Source organism: Falco cherrug, chromosome 20, assembly GCF_023634085.1.
Source record: "Falco cherrug isolate bFalChe1 chromosome 20, bFalChe1.pri, whole genome shotgun sequence".
Lineage (NCBI taxonomy): Eukaryota > Metazoa > Chordata > Aves > Falconiformes > Falconidae > Falco > Falco cherrug.
This window is the reverse complement of record NC_073716.1, coordinates 6,034,402-6,055,948: the sequence shown is the minus strand read 5'-3', so window position 1 is coordinate 6,055,948 and position 21,547 is coordinate 6,034,402. Positions and strand designations below refer to the sequence as shown.

At 41.5% G+C, this 21,547-nt stretch overlaps 1 protein-coding gene across 6 annotated transcripts in view; it reads left to right on the top strand.

Moving 5' to 3' along the window:
* Window positions 1-21,547, top strand: part of NSF (N-ethylmaleimide sensitive factor, vesicle fusing ATPase) — a 75,203-nt gene that overhangs the window by 48,648 nt on the left and 5,008 nt on the right. For all 6 annotated transcript variants that reach the window (XM_055697516.1, XM_055697517.1, XM_055697519.1 and 3 more), the window contains exons 12-19: window positions 1,120-1,307; window positions 4,696-4,791; window positions 5,417-5,573; window positions 6,719-6,852; window positions 8,038-8,104; window positions 8,296-8,375; window positions 16,933-17,067; window positions 17,867-17,980. In XM_055697516.1, the coding sequence (XP_055553491.1) occupies window positions 1,120-1,307; window positions 4,696-4,791; window positions 5,417-5,573; window positions 6,719-6,852; window positions 8,038-8,104; window positions 8,296-8,375; window positions 16,933-17,067; window positions 17,867-17,980 (971 nt within the window). The remainder of the gene's footprint in view (window positions 1-1,119; window positions 1,308-4,695; window positions 4,792-5,416; window positions 5,574-6,718; window positions 6,853-8,037; window positions 8,105-8,295; window positions 8,376-16,932; window positions 17,068-17,866; window positions 17,981-21,547) is intronic.

The following is a 21,547-nucleotide window of genomic DNA, read 5'->3' as shown; positions in this document are numbered from 1 at the left end:
CTAGGAGAGTGAACTTTCACTTGATTATGTAATTAGGGACCCCCTGGGAAACTGCACTCGGGTGCAGACCTGGCAACTCTTATAAGGATGTTTTTCTTAATGCACCAGAGCTCTTGATTCCCACGTGTAAGAAATCAGGCAAGGAAGGCAGGAGACCAGCATGGCTCACTAAGGGCCTCCTGGTCAAACTAAAGGGTAAGAGGAAATACACAGGCATGGAACCAGGGACATGTATCCTGGGAAGAATATAGGGACACTGTCTGGATGTGTACGGATGGGATCAGGAAAGCTAAGGCACAGCTGGAGCTGAATTTGGCAAGGGATGTGAAGAATAGTAAGGAGGGCTTCTAAAGGTGCATTGGCCAGAAAAGAAAGATTAAAGAAAATGTAGAAAATGTACACCTCCATCCTGTCCCGATAGATAAGACAGGAGAACTATTGGCAACTGACACGGAGAAGGCTGAGGTATTCAACAAATTTTTCCCCTCAGTTCTCACTGGTGATCACTTTCCCTGCATCTCTCAAGTCCGTGAACCTCAAAGCAAGGACTGGGAAAAAGAAATCCTTCTCATTGTAAGAGAACATCAGTTTTGAGACCACCTGATGAACCTGGACATATGCAAGACCATGAGACCCAACAAGATGCATCCCTGGGTCCTCAGGGAATTGGCTGCTGTAGTTGCTGAGCTACACTCCATCATGTTTGAAAAGTCATGGCAGTCAGTCAAAGTCCACAGTGACAGGAAAAAAGGGAATATTGCACTCATTTTAAAAAAGAGTAATAAGATGCACTGTGGGAACTACTGACCACTTAGCGTCATTTCAGTGCCCAGTAAGATCATGAAACAGGTTCTCCTGGAGGATGTGTTGAAACACATAGAAGACAGAGAAGTGATTAGGGACTGCCAACGTGCCAACAAAGGGCAAACGGAATTTGCTAAGGCAATTAGTGTAGTTGAATGTTCTCAAACAAAAAGCATTGTCACATATTCTACTTGTAAGAATGAATTGCTCATGGTGAGGAAGAGCCTTTGGAAGTAGGACCATGGAGAGGGAAGTGCTTTGCTGCAGTTGCTGTGCCGAGGCATTGATTGACGTGCGTTCTGTTTAAAATCTCAGGCTTGCCAGATGAGAAGGGTCGATTTCAGATTCTTCATATCCACACAGTACGGATGCGGGAACACCAGCTGCTGGCTGAAGATGTGGACATTGCAGAACTGGCAGTTGAGACTAAAAACTTCAGTGGTGCTGAATTAGAAGGTTTAGTTCGAGCTGCTCAGTCTACTGCTATGAACAGACACATTAAGGTCAGTCCAGTCGTCTCTCACTGGGGCAAAGGGAAAGGGAAAATAATTATGTTTGGAATCTTTTCTTGAATGTTTACTTCCAAATGGGTAATAGCATCCCAGCATACCTTAGGAGATGAAATTCATATGGACACCACCTTTTCACTGTGGTTTTACATGGTTCTGAATTAGCTCTTTCATCTCCTGACCTCCAGGTGGCTCTTGCATAGTGTGGTGGGAGTGGAAGGTCATTGTTTGTCAGTGAATTTTGATAAAAACTGAAAGTCTGGAGCTCAGTTTATGGATTGGGCCCAGGAGGCAAGAGGGGAAAGGGGGGACAGCCAGTCCTATGGGAGGGATCTCTGCTGGAGCCTGTGCAACTCAATATATTCATAAATGATCTGTAAAGAGGGGAGAAGAGTGAGGTTACAAGCTCATAGCTGGTTTGTGGTCATAAAGACAAATGCCTACCTGTGGAAAACTGCAGAAGGCATTTGCAATAATGCAAGTGCACAAGATGTAGTGAATCGAAGTGTACACTGGGGAAAGAAAATTCAAAAAGATACTGGCAATGATAGGGACTGACTGACCGTTACTTGACGTCAAGCTCTTGGAGTTATAATGATCTTGAAATACCAGCCCAGTCCTTACCAGTGAAAAAAGCAAACGTAACATTAGATTTTTCTAGGAGAGGTGTATAGAGCAAAACTGAGGCCATGATTATGCTGTGGTTGAATCTGTGCAATGCTGGGACACTCACCTTGAGAAGGTTATGGTAGAACTAGGATATGGAAAGGCAGCAGGGAAGGGCAGAGGTGTAGGAGGGTTTTCATTGAAAGAACGGTTAGACTGGGATTTCTCAGCCTGAAAAAAATATGGTGAAGGATCATGAAAAGTGTGAACAATCATGAGGGTACTGAAATCAATGAATGGGGAATGACTGTTTACTCTTTCCTAATACAAGAACTCGGAGAGCAGCAAACAATACCAGCAGGGCCACCATCAAAGCAAAGATGTTCCTTGTGTGAAGTAGTATTTAAGCTGTGGAAGGAATCCTTTGCTACAAGATGTTGCTGATGCTAAAATCTTGGTTGAATTCAGAAGAGGCTTGTACAATGTCTTCCATTTCAAATAAGTACTCGTTTGGTGATTGTCTCAGTGTCCACAGAGACTTTGTGATGTTCTCGGCTCTCTCTGTTCTAGAGAAACATTGCCTTGCTTTCCCAAGGTTTGCTGATCGCAGGAGGTCAGTGTATCTTTAAGTAGAAAGGAGTTAAGGACTGTGAAATGTCAGGTTATATTAATCCAGATGCAAACCACAGTATTCGATGGTGTTGAAATATGAGATGATTAGTTAGTGAAGAAGGAGGCTGAAAGGCACAGCCCCTTAGCTCTAGTGGCCAAGAACGGGTGTGAATTACTGCAGAGAAGAGCCTTTGACATAATTCCACGGCACTGATATATTTTTAAGTAAAAAGTCTGTTCAACCTCAAATATGAGGAAGGCAAATCACGCTTTCATTTAAGTGAGAGAAATCATTTGGTTGCTTAGGCATTTGTATCTCTTGGGAGCACTCTTTCTAAAGGAAAAATATCTATTTCTGCTAATATTTCTTGTGTAGCCAAAATACTTAAAAAGCTATTAATAGTTTCCTATAGCAAAAACCCCACAAACATCAACAGTTTCACATTTTGTGTTCTGTCTCAAAAAAAAAAAAAAAAAAATCAGCACTTCTGGAGATATTTTTATTCCTCTGCAGGCAAAACATTTTCTTTAATTTTGCTTATAGTTGATGATTTTTCAGTGCTTCAAGTTTGGGTGAGTTTGGGGACCATTAGTGTTTTGCGGTATTCCCTGTTGTGCTAAAATGTCACAGTGGGAGGAGAGAGAGTGGCAATGCATAAATGTAGAAGAGCAGTCCCCTGCTTTAGGTTGGTATGTGATTGACATCTTAATATATGTATGTGTATTCCAAATGCAAAGCAGCCACACTTTTTCTTTTCAAACACTTTGACATAGTATTTTTGGATAATTTTACTGTTTATTCTGAAGATGTCTTCAGCCAAATGATGCACTAAGGTATTTTATTTTCTCCTACGAGTACTGCAAAATTTAAAATATACATCATAGGCCTGACCTAGTTTTCAGAAGCACCTATGAGAAGCAAGAGCACAAATTAAAAATCAAGGGATATTATCCTTCTGAATCATTTAAACTCTCTGATAATCTGTCACTGTGTGTGTGTTAAAAATTAAAATTTATAACTCATTAAAGGCTAGGAAAGGAAGAGCCCCCCCTTGTTTTTAAGTGTACAAACAACTTCAGGAATATATTAATAGTTTTTAAAGTACCTTCACTTCCCTCTGCAAAGTGAAAGGGTGATCAACCTGTGCTAAAAATCTGCTAAGCTGGTATGTTGGGCACCCTGTATTTTCTGCTTGGTGGGTGTTTTTTGTGAGAAGGGACCCTTACTGTTTCAGCCATCCTCTGGTTGCAGCTGTTTGTTTGGCACAGTGTTAGTGGCCAGTCTGGGTTCCTGAGGTGGTGGTTTAGAGGCTGCATTTGCTACTCTACAAGACAAGCATAATGTGATTGTTTTTATTATCATTTTTTCCTTTCCGTTCTCAAGTGCACCATCCTAGTAAGAGGATATCTCTGAGACGCATCTTTGAGGGTCGAAGTTGTTTGACTCATCCGTCACCCTGGTCTTAGGCAAAGATAACAGAGGTTGCTGTGCCTTCCGGGAAACCCCTTGAAATCCTAAATTTTTACTTCCTGAGCTGTGAGGTCATGTGCGGCCATTATACTCTCAGGTAGAAGCAGGTGGTGTTGTTAAGACTTGGGTAACTTCAATGAAAATTATACTTTATTTGGAAACTAGAGAAATGTGTTATGGTATGATTGGGAAATTATATATTTACCAGTTCCCTCTAAAGACTTTCTTGTGTGGAGAGGAAAGCAGATGGTTTGAATAGAAAAATAAACCCTCCTGAAAGAGAGGTGTGTGGATAATAATTCTTATTTTTGGTTTATGTGCCAAAGATGGTGTGGCTAGACTCAGAGTTGGGTTAAACCAAATCTGAATTTGTCTTTCTGAAAAACAGTTCCACAACGAAGGAGGCCTCACCCCCTTGCCGTCTAGCCCACAGAAGGCATAACAAAGAATATTTTCTACAGCCTCTAAATGTAACAGCTGTTACTTAATGACTTTGTGGGGCTGGCATAGGGATGTGGCTCTGTGAAGATGATGATCGCTCCAGTGGGATGTTGATGTCCAACAAGCGTCCTGTTAATAAGCATTTTTCTTACTGATGTAAACCAACTATGGGTTGGATCTGTGGAGATGGAGGTTGGTAAGGGGTTGTGTGCAGTACTGCTGTACTTCAGTGTCTTTTATTGCCTTTATTAGGCCAGTAACAAAGTGGAAGTGGATATGGAGAAGGCAGAGAGCTTGCGTGTGACAAGAGGAGACTTTTTTGCATCTTTGGAGAATGATATCAAACCAGTAAGTAGGCACTGTGTAACCCCTGTAATAATCACACAGCATGTTTAATGACATGAAGTAGCACCTTCCTTTTGGGATCAGACATGCAGTGGTGCACCCTGGGCTGACATACTGTGTCCTGTGCTGTAGGAATGAAAATAGGGAGCCTCTTTCTGCCTGCAGTGCTAAGGCTCTGTTTTGTACCTTTTGTTGCATGCAGTAATCATAAAAAGGAATAGAACACATAGAGAGCAACTTGGAATTTCTTCTCCTTGTATGTATACTCTCCCTTTTAGGCTACTTCAGTTAATGGGTGACAGCTTTAATATGGACTTTAGTAGGTGTAAACCTCATTTTTGAGAATTGTCTTTAACAGGTGTGGATTCAGAACCTGTTGGCAGCTTGCACTGATTAGAATTTGTATAGAGGGTGTATGAAAAGATGTTTCCAGATGTGCATGGTCTCCAACAGGGTTCAGTCCTTCAAACTGAAATGTTGTCACCAATGGGTGTTCCAGTACTGGAGCATTTCACTGAAGCATCTTCCAGAGTCTTGGTCCTGGTCACTTTGGTGATGTGTAATTGCTTCATGTTTTTCTGATGTGACGCAAAATTTCTGAGTAAAATAAATGTCCCTCTCAATACAGGCATTTGGAACCAACCAGGAAGACTATGCAAGCTACATCATGAATGGTATTATTAAGTGGGGTGATCCAGTAACAAGGGTGTTGGATGATGGGGAGCTGCTTGTTCAACAAACGAAGAACAGTGACCGCACTCCTTTGGTTAGCGTTCTTCTAGAAGGTAAATTAAAGAAAAAAATATATATTAAAAAAACCAAGCTACTTCTGTACTGTAAACTATTCCTATCAGTTGCCCAAGTGGTCATGTTACATCCTGTGTCTGTATGTAAAAGAAACACGTGGGAGGAAAAATAGAATTGGTCTCTTTCAGTTTACTTGGGTGAAATTGCTTTAGGTACTAAAATTGGCTTCCCAGCCTGAGAGAAACCCTGTTCTTGGAGCAACAGAGAAGTGAATGTACCCAGTTAATAACCTAAATATGGATGGTTTACAGTGTGAACATCGCTAGCTGAGTTAGTTGCCTAAATTCTCTTTGAAGCCACTGGAGAGCTCATCAGTGTAATTAGCTGAGTTCAAACAACAGTTCGTCTGGCCACATTTCAGTGTCTGCTGTTAGAGGTGGATTGCCGTCTATCTAGACTGCTACTAACCATGAACTGCCCAGGAAACTAATTCCAATATCTGTGTTAATTGGAGTAGAATTTGACATTTAGCACTTCCCTCTTTCTTTCCCTGAAGTCAAAAAACGTGGATTACCACTATTGTTCAGCGGTCTGTGGCTTTGAAATTAACCTTTAATAGATCCCCTGAATAATTCCGCGTGCTTGTGGCCAACATATCACTTGTATATAACACCTGCTTGCACTCCAAATTGATTTGTATTGGGTGTATAGATGAAGATGTGTCTTTGGTCTCTGTTTGAATTATTCTGGTGTGAATTCAAGCAAATAACAAACTGTCTTTGTCAGTATTTACCTGGCATTCATGCTGTTGACTTGTTTGCCACAGTACCTGCAGAAGTCACGCTTAAAGGAGCATAACCGCAGTTCGAGAAGTTTCTCCAAAATACAAACACAGGCTAATATTGGTGGGGTGGCCAGTCCTACAAAATGTGTTAATGTCCTCTTTTGTGTTGGTTTCATGGCAAATCAGTGTGCATGTGCTCAAATAGTTGTACCAGTTTCCTTCATCTGGAGGATTGGATTGCACTAGGAGTTAGTTCCTTCTGCAAGTAGAAGAAAAGGTCATTTCAAAATGCAGATACCTCTGAATGAGATTATTAACATGCTTAAAATATCATCCACACTGAGCCTTACCAGAGCTGTTTTGTCCCTGTTTTTTCATTATGTTTGTCCTTTGTTTCAGGTCCCCCCCACAGTGGGAAGACTGCTTTAGCAGCAAAAATAGCAGAAGAATCAAACTTTCCCTTTATCAAGATCTGTTCTCCTGATAAAATGATTGGATTTTCTGAAACAGCCAAGTGTCAAGCTATGAAGAAGGTACTTCTGCATCTTACTCTTTTGCTTGAGTACAATCCAATTCTATGTTCCTCAGTGGACAGAAAAGTTAATTACTCTTGTGACCATTTTCTGCTCTCTGTAGGTCCTAAATTCCTCTGCGTATATTTATTTATAAAGTTGAATGAGTGTTTTTGTGGCGCTGACACAAAGTGACTCAAGGAAAATTTCAAGGCTCTGTCTCAGCTGAGTCTGAGATGTAATTGTGACTAACAGTGGAACAAAACACTTGATCTGTGATGAGTGAGTCTGGAGCTCTCTGCAAAGATGAAGGGAGGAAGGGCTTAGGGTAGCACTTGGAAAGAACAGATGCTGCCTGAATGAGACTAGGAACAGTTTTGAGGTGGTAATGTTTAGTTAAACAAGAGTTTTAATAACTTGAGGAGCAGGGGGAATGCAAACAAGTTGAACATCTTAAATAATTCCAAGTAGCCAGGTGGAAGGAGAGAGATTTCATTTACTGAAGCAAGCTAGCACTTACTTTTCTACCTGAATGATACTGAGTGAAGCATGTAAGATCAGGTTGTTGCAGGATTGCGTAGTTCCGAAGAGAAGCAGTGTGCTCACAGCTGGAAGCCCAGTTTATAATCTAGGTTCAAAAAGGAGGCTTTTGGACTTCACTTGAAGTGTGCTGGAGGTAGTAGGCCTGCAGTGCCACTGATGTCCTTAGTGCTACTTATTGTTTAAACCCAAAGCTTTGCAGAACACTGGTTTGCTGCTCTGTAAGAGGTGTCGTGGAGGCTCGATCTGTACTGAGTCTGTTCTCTCTGCAGGGTGCTGTTATGAAAAATAACCAATATCCAGCTTGGGTAGAAAAGCTTCATAATTGCATTACAATTGTGGGGGATTTGTGTATATTTTTATATTATCAGTATTGCCTCAGCTCCAAAAAACAGCGTAATTGTGCTCTGTTTTGTCCATTGCTTTACAATTAAATGCTGGGCAGCTGGCTTTTTTGCAAAGTGTATGGGGTAAATGGACAAAACTGATCTCTGAATTTGTTGAGATGGTTTTATTAAATGCAGGTAGAGTCTAGTCTGTTGGTACTTATCTTTTTCATTCTCTATTCCTCTAAATACTGCTGTGTTTAGCTAAAAACATGTCAACAGGTCCTATCATGACTATTGTAGTTTTGCTGCTGAGATGAGTAATTTTGCTGTTTTTTAGATCTTTGATGATGCATACAAGTCCCAACTCAGCTGTGTTGTCGTGGATGACATTGAGAGACTTCTCGGTGAGTTAGGATGACGGGAGAGCTGTGTTGTCTGCTGTGCAGAAATACTGAAATATTTGCAATATTGAAATACTGCAAAGTGGAAGTGATCTGGAACCATTTACTTTGCCATCATTGAGCTGTGCTTGATACAGTGAAGTGACTTAAATGTGATCTGCTTAGTAGGCATGGAAATGCATTTTTCGTTTCAGATTATGTCCCAATTGGACCACGGTTCTCTAATCTGGTGTTGCAAGCCCTTCTTGTACTGCTAAAGAAGGCCCCCCCTCAGGTAAGAAAGTAATTGAGGGATGAGATGCGCTATTCCTGTAATAATTTTGACAGTGGAGAGCTTTGTGTCTTGCTGATAGCTGCTGTGCTGCCAGTGGTATTAGTGCTATTGTCTCTGATGCAGTCAAGTTAATCCAAGCCTGCTGCTGTTCATTCAGTTAGACATTTCTAGGATAACCACAAAGAATTCAACTTTAATTACCTAATTACTTAAGGCTGAATCTTCTGCAGTTAGCCCTAGAAATACTGACTAGGGAAACAAGTTTAACCTTCACCGTGTAAAGCTTAAACTTGCAAACTGCTTTCTGATTAACTAAGGGTCTGTTCATTCCAAATCAATCCCTGGCTCAACCATGTGCTCCCTCCTTATTCAGAAATCAATTTCTAAGTAATGTGTGATTGTGGATGTCAGGGTTTTAATTTGTTTGTAACTTGAAATTATCAGGTGTTAATTACAATGGGTGAGGAAAGCTTAAGATCTTGCATCAGGTGCTGATCCCGTCTATTTGCACTTTGTGGCTTGATGAGATTTAAGAACATCACAAGTGATGTTTCTGAAGCTTGCAATGAGTGAGACGGAGACTCTTCTTGTTTGCCATTTTTCCTGTTTACTGGAATTCTGCTGTGTGTGTGAAAGTATCTGCATGAATAAATAACATGCTAACAGGAAAACCTTGAAAGTTGGTGTCAGGAAAAAGCAGAGAAGCACAGCCTGGATGAACTCAAATTTTTTGTCGTTTTTAATATCCTGGAAACAGTAATGGATGCGTGAGTATAGTTTTCATTAGAGAGTTAGGGTGAAAAGACCTTTCAAATACAGAACTTTGAAGTAATTAGTAATGCCACAGGCCCTGAAGTTCCCCTTGTGACTGTCAAACTGGGAGAACAAAGATTTTTCCCAGTGAGCTTTCTAGGCCATGTGAAGTCTCTAACATAGAACTTGGATTCTGTTATCACATACATTGGAACAGGAAGTCTGCCTGTATGTAGCAGCACAACCGTTTTCATAATCTCATGTAATCATTGACCTTTTGCTGGGTATTTCCATAGTACCAGGAAATGGTTGTTCCCATAAATCAATAGGGGAAAATAGAACTTGATTTTGTTCAGTTGTTGAAGGAACTTAAAATACTAAATTGTCCATTTAATCACTGCATCCTCTGAATATGTTTTGCTGCTTAGATGCACTTTTGTTGGCACCTGAGTCTCCCTGAAAGCAGGATGCAGGGTTTGAAGCTCTCAGATATCTGCCAAGTTTATGCACGTTGCTAGAGATTTGTGCTTTGCAATGTTTGAAATGCCCTTGAGGCTGGAAGACTTTGGGTTGACAGCCAATATTATGGTGACTTAAGCCATAAATTGTTGGAGGGTAGAAAGAGAGTTTTCTGAGGAAATGTCACTGTTTGATTGATGATGTGTTGTGGTTTTCTTTCTTTTTTTTCCCCTAAGTGTCCACTGTTGGTTGGCTACTGTAGAAATTAGGACATTGGGTTGGATGGGACCCTTTTGGCTGACCTAGTTTGGCAGTTCTGATGATGGAGTTCTTCCTAGTGTGTGTTTCTTGTGAGTGCCCTGTGATAGTCACAGCATGTGGGGTTTGTTTTTTTTCCATTAAATAAACCAAGACAGTGCATAAGATGGAGAGTCATGCAGGAGGAGGCCTTTTCTGCTGTGAATGTCTACTGTGAAAAAGATTGAATTTGGGCATGGAGACTCTTGGGTTTTAAACTCAAGTGAGAAACCCATGAGGGAGATAATACTGCTGGTTAATCAGTGCCTTTCCAAGTTCCCTCTGAGATGACTGGCTTCCTTGGGGAGCAATTTATTTGGAAGTAATGGCTGGTTTCAGGGGTTTTCTTGTAATTTGAGATGCGGGTATGTGCTTTAAATGTACATGAGTAGCATCAGTGGTTCTAACCTGCTCCATGAGGTCAAACCAACATGAATTTCTGTAGGATTGGGATCATGATTTAGGTTCATTCCTTGTAAAAATGGAGTGTCCTGGGATATGGAGTGTCTGGGCATGTCCCTGTGCTGAGAGAAATCATTGGCAGGATGCTGTGCAGGCACTACCTGTTCTCCATTGCTATCATGTAAGTGCTTTACCATTTCTCTAGTCAGAGGGTCTTGAAATACAGAGTTGATTTGAAAAGCTTAGAACCAGGAACGCACGAAGCATTTGAAACTGTAAGCAAGGAGTGAGTGGGAAGCAGAGGACGCGTTTCAGCAGCACAGCTCTGCTGCTCCCATCTTTGTGGCCCAGATTATGTATTCACGTGGTGTTGTCACATCACTTTCAGAGTATACTTAATGTGCAAGCAGCTTCCTACAATTACTGTAGGCTGTGTGTGCAAGAGGAGCATTTCTGGGATGAAATCTTATTATACGTTGAGGTATATGTCTCTGTTGAATTGGTTTATGAAAGCTGCCTCCCAGACTCCTCTCTTCCTATTGAGGCTATATTGTTTTGATTTGGTGTGGGAAGGGCAAATACTGGAAGCTTCTGGTTTTCTGGATTTTCTGGCTTGTTTGTACTTTGCAGAAGTTTTGAGAGTAAACATGTTAAGACTTTAAAGAAAACAAGAAACATCTCTGAGTTTGCTTTAAATTCCTGGTCACAGCTCATGCTTGCTAGTTCCACTCAGCAATGCTTAAATAGTGGTATCTGTTACTCCTAGTTCAAGATGACTGAAAAACATTGCATTTTGTTTAGCATCTTTTTTTAAACCAATTAAAAATCTTTTCTAAAATGGATTGAAGAGAAGAAAATAAACCATGTTCTCTTGGGTCTTTATTTCAATCAAGTTACCCTGTGTTGTGCAGCAGAAGAGACTGGGGGGGGATAGAAAGACTGAAAAGGACTGTCGCAGCAGGGAGCCAAGCGGGAGAAAAGGACTTCTCTGAGAACTAAGCAGCAGCAGCTCCGAAAGCCGAAGCTGCTTCATCTACATGCAGAGTCACACAAGGCATGGAGACACTCACCAGCCCCACAGAGGTTTCACATGTGCTTCCCTGCTGGTTCCTGTGAAAAGCTAACAATTGGCTCAAAGGGTGAAAGACCATTGCAGCATCCCCGCGCTAAGCTGGACGTACAATTTGTGCAGTGTTATGAAATGTCTGGCTTAGCGAGATGCTCTCGACCACTCTTGTGGATGCCCTTCCACTGCTCCCAGAGGCCCCCAGCCCCTTTCCTTCTCTGGGACACTGGAGGCTTTTGCCGATTTATGAAAGTTGACGGGGGAAAAGGGGGGAATAATCTCCTTGTTTGATATAATCCCAGATGCATTCCTGATTCCATGTCACTTGGTGTGAATTGGAAGCAACTCCAATCAAGAGTGACGTTACCTTTGTGCTTGTAAACCTGGGGAACTGTGTTTTCTCCCATAACATGTTAAGATTTGTTGATACCCCAAAACACATGCATAAAAATTTACAGGGGTCCAGAGTTGAGTGAACAGCTAGTGGGTGACCAACAGAGTCACTTCAACATCCACCAATACTTGGTTATAGCATAATTCAAGTTCCTCTCAACTCCCCTTGCCTAGGGCTGGCTAGATTTGCTAAAATTCTGTAATTTGAGACTCCACTGATGTGTAGAGACTCCATTTGCTTGTCTATGTAATTCTTTTATGTTCTACTTTCTCTTTGGTAGTCAGTGCGATAATATGGTGCCCATTAGGAAATGGATACTGTGTTAGAAGAATCAATCTCATAATGCTTGAAAACGTGGTGTTTGAAACTACTCTTTTGATCTCTGGGTCCCATAGTTCTCTGTAGGATTACATGCTTTATTCAGGTAAAACCCCTGTAGGAGAGAGGCGAAATCTGGGGTTATCCTGCTTCTAGAGGGCAGTGGGGCAAAACACGCACCTCTCTGCTGGGTATCCCCCTGTCAGTGCAGAGGGATCTTGGGCTTCGAACTGGGACACTTATTGCCTAAAGCTGGGCAGAATGAATCCAGACTTAAGAGAGGTGCCTGTTTCTAATCTGTTGATGGAAAAAGTCAGCCTAGAACTGCCCTCTTAATGAGTCTGACACCAAATGATCTTAAGCTGTTGAAAAGCCAAGTTCCTCCTTGGTAGTTACTCTCTTGTTATGCCTGATTTTGAAGTTATATTTATGAAGTTCAGCTTGAATCCTGATCTTCTGTGGGCTGAACACATGGCATGTAGCTTTTGCAATGGCTGCTCTAGGAATGAAGGATCAAAAATGTGAATATTTCTGAAAATAAGGGCACTTCAGCAGTACATCTCACAACAGCAAGAATAAATCCATTGATGTGTTGTGACTGCAGAGCAGTTGGATGAGGACAGCTTTTTCCATTTGGCTTGATGGCTTTTCATGCTTTTGTGGTAATGCCTGGGGCAAAACTTTTCTGACTTGTAGGTTTTCCACTTGTTTGCTAAGCAAGTTGCCTGAAACTTTGAAAAGTACAAGGGACTCCTGACACTTCTTTTAGTAATTGATACAGCAGAGATTATGCTTGTATTAAGGTAACTGGTTTTCTAGTGAGCCAAGTTTAAAGGTAGCAAGTTGGAGTGCATAGCTTCTTTTGAAGAAAGCAGGGAAAAAAATTGGTTATGTTTTGGGTGGAACTCTTAAAAAAAAAATTTAAGCACTGCTTTGCAGAATAGCTATCTATTCTGAGGAGTTTTCAAACATTCAGTTGTCTGTGGTTTGGAGTCCTGAGCATGGGTCCTAACTGAAATATCTAAAAATTGCTGATGGATCTGTCATCCATTAACTTGTCCTATTGCTTTTGAACCTTGTTAAGCTTTTGCCATCCTTGGTATTGTGCTTCCTTGAGTTCAAGTGAACTGTATGATGAAAGCAAACATCCTTTGGTTCGGTTTAAAACTGATGCTTGATACTTACATTTAGTGCTCCCTAGTTTTTATTTTAAGAAACAGCAGTTTTCCCCCTCATCTCTTCTGCACCATCTATGATGTTTATTTTGTTTACCCCCCATCAATTAACCAAGAATCTATTTAGAGAAGTTTATTCCCTTTTTTTTTACCATCCCCGTTGCAAATACAATTTCAGCTATTTGAAATGGCTAGGATTAGATATTGTCTTAAAGAGCACCACGGATTCATATGGTAGAATAATCCCTTTTGTTTTACTCTTTTTTTTTTTTTTTTTTTTTTCCCTTCTCCATTCTAAAAATGTCTGAGTGTTTGCGTTTTGAGTAAGGTTTAGCACTGAGCTGGTGTTTTTACAGAACTTTCCACAATGACCAATTCCAGTGGCTTTCCTAAATGGTAATAAGTCATATAGTCATTTTTGTGTGTGTAGTAATTGTCCGCTGGCCTGATTTACAGCAAGTTTGGGATTCATCTGACTAAATGTGGCTGTCAGTGGTTTGGTTTTCTATGACTGAAGCAGTTGTTTAGGAAATAGTTTGCTGTATGAGTCCAGAGTGTAGGCAGCTTTTCTTGGAGGAGGTACATGTCATCTGGGCTCCATTAACGAAGAAGGAAATGCAGAGAGTGAGGTCATTTGTGGACACCTGAAGTTACAGGAGATAAAATTCACCTAACTACCTACATTTCTGTGCTGCTTACATCCTTTCCTGGTGAGACCTTTTAGTCTCTGATGAAACCCCAAACTAGACTCTTATTTTTATTATAGTCAAGTGTGGACTTCATCATTGTAGAATTGCTCAGGTAGCATCCTTCAAGCAGTTAATCTTCCAGTTGTCATTCCCTTGATTGATGTCTTATCTGCTGTGCCAGGCACTGTGCACATGCTTTTAGCTGTATTTTGGGAACAGATACTGCCTTGCTGGCTGCAGTTGAGCAGGTTTGGTGGTTCTTTTCCTCCTAAAATGCTCATAGTTCATGGGAAATTCTTATTAACACAATCCCTTAACCTCAGCTGTTCCGGATTTTGAGAGTTACATACAGTAATAAACAATTGCTATTGCTTATAAAGCATATTGGTCTTGTTGGTATATCATTGTATGGATTTGTGCTTGAAAGAGCGGGCTGGTGCATGTTTTGGAGGTCTTGGTTCTATTCAAGAGTCTGTCTTTGGCTTCCTTTGCACCCTAGTACCTTACCTGTATAACGAGAAAACTGTTTGAAGGTGCCTAACAGCATGCATATGACTTGTTACAATTTTTTGAATAAGGTAGCAGAAATTCTCTTACAGAGCTTATGATGCAACTCAGTAAAACTTATGTATAATATCAGATATATCAGCATTATTAATGAATTGAAGAAAAACTCACTGAGGATAGCGTGTTCAGGAAATACAGAGCAGCCATAAAAGCAAAGTCAATTAAAATAGAGGTGAAATTTTCTCAATCAAATCTGCTGATAATCCCTGTGTTTGCATTCTCAAGATTTTAAGCATGCGTCAGTTCTGCCATCGCATCTGCTGCTATCCCAAGTATATCTTAGCAAGTTGAAGGCACTTTTTAACCTTGTCCTTGGGTGGCAACTTCAGAGCAAATGTCAGAGGTGTTTGTACCACACTTGGGTGGTTCATGAGCAGGTAATTGTCCAAGTGTTCTTGGGGGACTCATTTCACACAGCTTCCAAGCCTGTGTTTAAAGTCTGTTTTACTAGCCCTTTCCAAAGATGAAGACCGCTGAAATTCTGTCTTCGTGTGGGCAAAAAAGCTTTTCTGTTGCTAAACATAATTTATTTTTCTTGGTCTATGAAGTGCTTTAGCTGAAAACGAGCACCTGATGGGGCTTTCTGATTTCCTTGTGAGAGTGAGGATCAAATGCCATTCACTTACTCTCCACTGAGTTCGTTCTTTTTTTTCATCTTTGCATGCAAGATCTTACTGAATTGCTCAGATTTGGCTTAGAGTTTTAAAATGATACAATATTTTCCTGGCCTTCCCACACAATGACCACCAAAAAGGAAAAAAATGTGTGATTGTAAAGCTGTGGGCATGCAGAGCATCGTGGAAGCAGCAGCCTACAGGATAGTTGTATTTATGCTTACTGTGGATGTTGTATGCCCTTCTCAAGGCTACCTACAGACATTTTTAGACACTCAGACCTCTTTCTGTTTGCTCTGTGCTGCCAGCAGGTCAGTTTTGTCTAGTAATAAAGCATCCCCTACTCCCACCGCAGTTTTAAACCTGGCATTTCTGTTGTCAGTTGAGGAATTGGCTGCTTTTCCCCATTAAATTGCCTAGTAGTTTTCTGAAGATTTCCCCCTCTAAAGCAGGGACTGAGCTGGTGAGTGTGGTGCCTCCTGAGATGCAGACAGTGATTAATACACAGAAGGGTTAGCACAGTGTTTCCCTGACAAAGCCTTTGTGTGAAGCTCGTGACCTGGGGCATGCTCTGGTTTCAACCTGCCAGGCATTACTTCCTTGTGCTGTCTTAGGCTAAAAACAAACTTGAAGTGAGCACTTGAGTTCGTTACCAGTTCTGATGCTTTCTTATTGTCCGTCACCCAAAGCAGGAGTGTAATCTGTTCAAACACAAAAAGTCAAGTGAATACAATGGCACTCAGGGAAAAACAAACAAATGCTGCAAAGATGCATCATCTTCCTCAAAGATGTATTAAGTTTAATTATGTTTTCATCCTTTGTCAAAGGAATGCAAAACACTTACGAAATTAATTCTGGCTGCTCTGTGAGAATAGTTTTTAGGGTTTTTTTTTTTGTTTGGATTGGGTTTTTTATGATGATGAACAGTGTTTGTTACGAGGTTGAAATATAGGACTTGAGCTGATGCGCAGAGACAAAGAGTAAACTTCTGAACAGCGAATGAGGAGAGTACTCGGCCGGCCAGGCCTCTCCTCAGCCCATGGGCTCCTTGTGTACTGGGTTGGAAAAGGGACTGATCACAGCTGATAATCCCAACAGCTCCTTCCCTCAGCCGACGTTTATCAGTGTCTGAACACTGCATAGTGAAATGCAAATAGCGTTGAAATGGCATTTGCAAGAAGAACTAACAAGTTTATTTTTATTGGCAGCTGGTGTTTTCCATTCATTTCTCTATTATTTATAAACCCTGTTATTGCTCAGGCCAACTTGGAATTGGTGTGTGCACTGTCGGTTTGAACTTGGAGGCTGCCAGACATGGTGCTATTCTTTTATACAACCACACTGGCAGTGGGAAGTCTTACGAACTTAGGGCAACCTCCAGTGTTAAAGCGTGAGCTGTAAAACCACTGGAACTGTCTGTACGGTGGCAGAGAATTCACTGTACCCACAGGATTTCTAAAGACAGGCTGTTCCCCTGCGAAGTCATCTGTAATTCAGCTTTTGGGAATGGGGGTTTGTGCATGCTTTTAAATTTAATGAGGATTCAGTTATTTATAATGATGAATTTAGAAGGGAAGGGAAGGTAGGAGAGTGTGGGTGGGTCTTCTGTGGACCATAATTTTTGAACCCCCTTGGTGGCATTACTCTGACTTCTGAAATGTGATCCTAGTCTTCTATGGTTGATGTTGACTACTCCAATTAATGACAGATTTAATATTATTTTTTTTAAGAGGTATTTTTACATGGCCATTTTTCATTTGTGAAACTTCCCAAGGCTGGTTCTTCTCTTGCTTTTCTTGACACTTATTCCATTGTGTGGACAGGGTCGCAAGCTTCTAATTATTGGAACCACCAGTCGCAAAGATGTCCTGCAGGAAATGGAAATGCTGAATGCTTTCAGCACTACAATTCATGTGCCCAACATTGCAACAGGGGAGCAGCTGATGGAGGCTTTGGAGGTGAGAAAAAGGTCAAGGATGACAAACCAGCTCAAAAATTGCTGGAAATGAGGGGTTTTGCAGTAGCCTTGCATTTGGGAACAGTGTCCCACTTAACTGAATTACTTTTTCATACAGTAAATGAAGGCAAAATGAGAGAACTCTAGGTCTGGGGAAAGAGTCTGTGGCGTTGACGGAAAGATTCCAAGGGCATGGAAGTGGGTAATGAATATAATTGGCACACTTAAACTGAATGTGCCTGGAGGGTGCCCAGCTCTCATGAATTGGAACAACAGCGAATTAAGGTGTTTGGTGCTGAAGAGATTATAAGTTCTTCATGAATTCATGCCCTTACTGGCTTCTTATTCTATGCCATAGTGGAAATTGTAGTGAGTATTGAAGGCTGTTAAAATAAACTTAACAGGCGAATCTTTTGTGCAAACTTGCAAAGCTGCCACAATGATAATATCACTAAAGCCTGAAAGACACAGGCACTCTTGCAGCAGTTTTGAAAACTTTCTGTGGCTTGAGCCACTGTGGACCTTCTAGACTCTAATCTGGAGGAAACCTGGAATGCATTATAAAAGAGAATTGCAAACTATTTGATTAGAGACACTGCAAGAAGAACCATTATGGAACAGAAGAATCAAAGTGTTTTGCTTTGTCTAGATATATTGCAACACATTTTCTTTCTAAGTTAGAAGATGCTTCCTAGCTTCTCGTTCCTTATTTCCTGAGTTAGGTAGCATTATTCCTCCTGACAGTGTCCTGTTGTTGATTTTTTTATGGCTTTTTTTTTTTTCATTTCCCCACCCCCCAGCTCCTGGGTAACTTCAAAGACAAGGAACGCAGCACTATTGCACAGAATGTCAAAGGGAAGTCTGTCTGGATTGGTATCAAGAAGCTGCTGATGCTGATAGAAATGTCATTACAAGTGAGTATGTTTCTGGTTCAGGAAGGGTAGGGTAAATAAAGTGGTCTTAGAGGTTCCTAATTGTCTGAAACCTGCTACTTTAGTTGTGTGGTAGGAGCCTTTGAATCGGTTTAACTGAGAAAAGAGCGACAGTGAGAAGACATTTTCCGAACAAAGATGTTACCAGGTCTTGGTCCACAGAGATCTTTAAAAGCCACAGTGCCTACAGGCTGTTTAGAGCTGCACTTCAGAGACGAGCATCTGGCAACTGGAGGGATTGGATTAACTTACCTTTCATGAAATTTCGTCTCTACACCCAGCATGTTAAGATTGCAGATAGCAATCACTTAGGATTTTTTTTAATTTTTTTTAAAAGAAGAAGGTGCCTGTGCAGGTGTATGTGCTCTTTCCCTGAAGAAAATAAATCTGTCAGGCTGTTCAGCTGCTCTTCTCTTTATTTTCCACTTTCAGCACTTTAAAGAAAATAATTGCAGAGGGTAGAAATATGTAGCTCTTAACCCTCCCCCGCACCGATCATCTATGCCTGCAAGCCAGCCATCAAGCTTGTGCTCGACAGTATATGCATGCTAAAAATGAGAGGGTGTAGCATGCAGCCCTAATCCTCCACGGCTGACATTTCAGCGCCCTTCTGAGTCCTTCCCCCCCTCGCGCACCCTCTCTTTTCACATCAAATGGATTTAGTGCAGCTGAGTGAACTGTCCTTAGATCTTCCTAGGAGAGGCTGAGCATAAGCTAAGAGGCATGTAGTTTAGCAGCATATAAGTCATGTATCCCTCTGTTCACTATTCACAATTCTGTTAAAACTTGCACAGCACTAAGGATGTGCTCTGACTGGATGTCACCTCAGGGAATAAAGTCATTTATCTAGATTACTTTTTCCTCTTCTTCCTTGGCTTTTAATTCCATACCTACAGGCAAGTCAGTAAGTCATAGCTCACATGTATTAAGTGTGTTCAAGGGGTGCAGGCCTCCAGGGACTGCCTGGCTCTGGTGCAGTCCATTTCACTTAGCCTTGACAATGGATTCCTCCTTCTGGCACGGGATATTTTCTTTTGCTGCTTTGTGGTGTTCTTTTCTAACCTGAAGGGTGAAGGTTATGTAAATTACGGACAGCTCTGAATGGGGAGCGTGGGTGGAAATGCTGACCCTGGCCCTGTTCACAGCATTGGCCTGTGGCTGCACACCTGCGATGCTGTAGGTGGGAAGTCTTCATGCTGCCCTAGACTGTGCAGACAGGCAAACTGGTCTTATGCCTTTTATTTATTTATTTATTTATTTAAACCGGGCCACCGTTTTGTAGATGAGTCCATGACCAGTCAGGCTGGGAGAAGACAGGCAGGGCTGCGACCCTGTGTCATTTCTGACAAAAATTGAACAGCTGTGCAATGAAGGGCTGCTACTGCCGAGATAGGTGATTGATAAGCCACTATTGCTTCTGTACGTGGATGGTTGGTAGCAAGGTGACTTACGTTATTACGGTCAATTCAGGTAATTGTGTGATAGCATAGGCGATAGTGTATGGAAGCTAAATATGAAGATTGTTCCAAAAGGTTAGAGGTGTTTGCGTGACTCCGTCTGCTGATCTGCAGTACAGGCTCTCACAGAATAGGAGAACACTCATCTCTGAATGCACTGAAAGACCACAGTGATATCTGTTTTGGCTAGCTTTTACAGGAAAGCAGAATATCACCAAATGAGACGTCTAAGGCTAGTTCCCTTTTTCTCTGAGCTAGACCATAGCTTTTTAGAAAGAGGTTTGAATCTAAAAATCCCTTAAAAATTCCAAGCGATGTATGAAATTTCTCAAAATTCAACTGATTAGATCCCATGGTGAATGAATTCTTTGCAAAAAACATGACCTTGTTCCTTTCTCTGCCATTACTGAATCTGCGTTTTTTGTTTTATTACACTAGTAAACCCAGTATATGCTATATGTGGGTATTTTTAAGCTGTTCAAATGACTTTCAGTTTGTTTCAGGCTGAACCAGTCTATCAAAATCTGTTCTTGGCCTACCGTGAACCACTGCATTGCCCTGGTATCTTGGGTTGCTTTGTTACCTTGTTTGTGAGCCTTTTAAACCCACGCTTTTTGGCAGCTTAATTTTCCTCAAACTATGTTTATTGCTATTTCTGGCCTTCTTTAATGTCAGAGAACTCGTATTTAGTGTCGCATACTTTGGTTGTCTTGTATACATTGAGTGTCCTGGAATGATGTTATGTTCTTGTTCAAAAAGAAGTCTTTGATGAATGGATACACTCATGATTTGCCACATGAATCCAGAAAAGTTTAGTTATCCTTGGCTGCAGTACACGGACCACCGGTGCCCTGCTAGCTTCACCCTGCCCTGGTGCTGGGACCCTACCCTGGGGTGCTGCTGGGTACATGAGCTGCCTTTTTTCCACAGCTAGGGGCTGGTTTCTTCTGCTTGTTTTGTCTGCCTGTCTTGCTCTTGGACATTGCTGGCAACACTCCAAAACCCAAGGCCTCTCCTCCTTGGGGCAGGAACCTGAATGAGCCAGGCAGCTTTCCAGAAAGGCCCTTTTTGCACCTCCAGGATTTCCTGATTTGGTAACTTCTGCTTAGCATAAATAAAACTTCAGGTAATCTAAGCTGTTTGTAATGTATTTTAACTTACATGGGAACTTATTTTGAAAGGTCATCATATAATATTGCCTATATTATTTTAAATGCTGTGTCTGGACGTACTAAGAGTTTGGATTTTATGACAGGTTTACAGAAGTACGGTACTATCCAAGGGCGTGCACATCTTGGCAGAGTATCTCCTCTTCTCTGAACTGAAGATTAGTGAAGTCTTTTCAGCTGCCTTTTTTCCTCAGGGCTCCCAGGCGTGTCCTGAGGGTACTGCATTACCTAGAAAGGAACAATCATTTTCTTGCCACCTGTCTGAGCTGTGTCATAGCATCAGTCTCCACGCTGTTCTAGAACTTCTGTCATCGAGTTTGACAGCAGCATTTCTCCTTTCATAGGGCACTAGAGGGTTGGTTCAAGAGTCCTGAACCTGCTTCCTCTTTGCACTGTATTGACACAGACTTCTCCTTTCAGGGCTGATGTGACTTCTGGTTTTGTGCCTGCATTTTTTTAATACGCTTTTTGATCAAATTTGCCTCTTTGTTGCCTTTCAGCTTCCTGCTTTAGTCTTTTGGGCAAGATATTGTACCTGCAGATAAATGCTGTTCCTCCCAAAGAGTGTAGAAACTGTCAGTACAGATTGTGGACAAAGTGTCTTACCATGGCCACTTTATTATGTGTGAGTGAAAAGTGGTGGGGAGGCAGCATCTTGGATTTGGGGAGCAGAATCCTGGCATTAGCAAGTCTGAATTTCATCTGGTGGCACTAGTACAGGTTTTCTAGGAATGAAACTACGTTTGTTTGCATTTATCCATCTCGGATCATGTTGGCTTTTTAAAAAGAACTATCTGACTGGTCCTTTGGTGTGTTATTTCCTGATTGCGATGCTCTTCCACGCTTCCCTAAGGTTTCACCAAGGCCCTTGTAACAGGACCATCTCCTTTGCAGGTAGATAGTATTCTTGTTCCCTGTGTCAG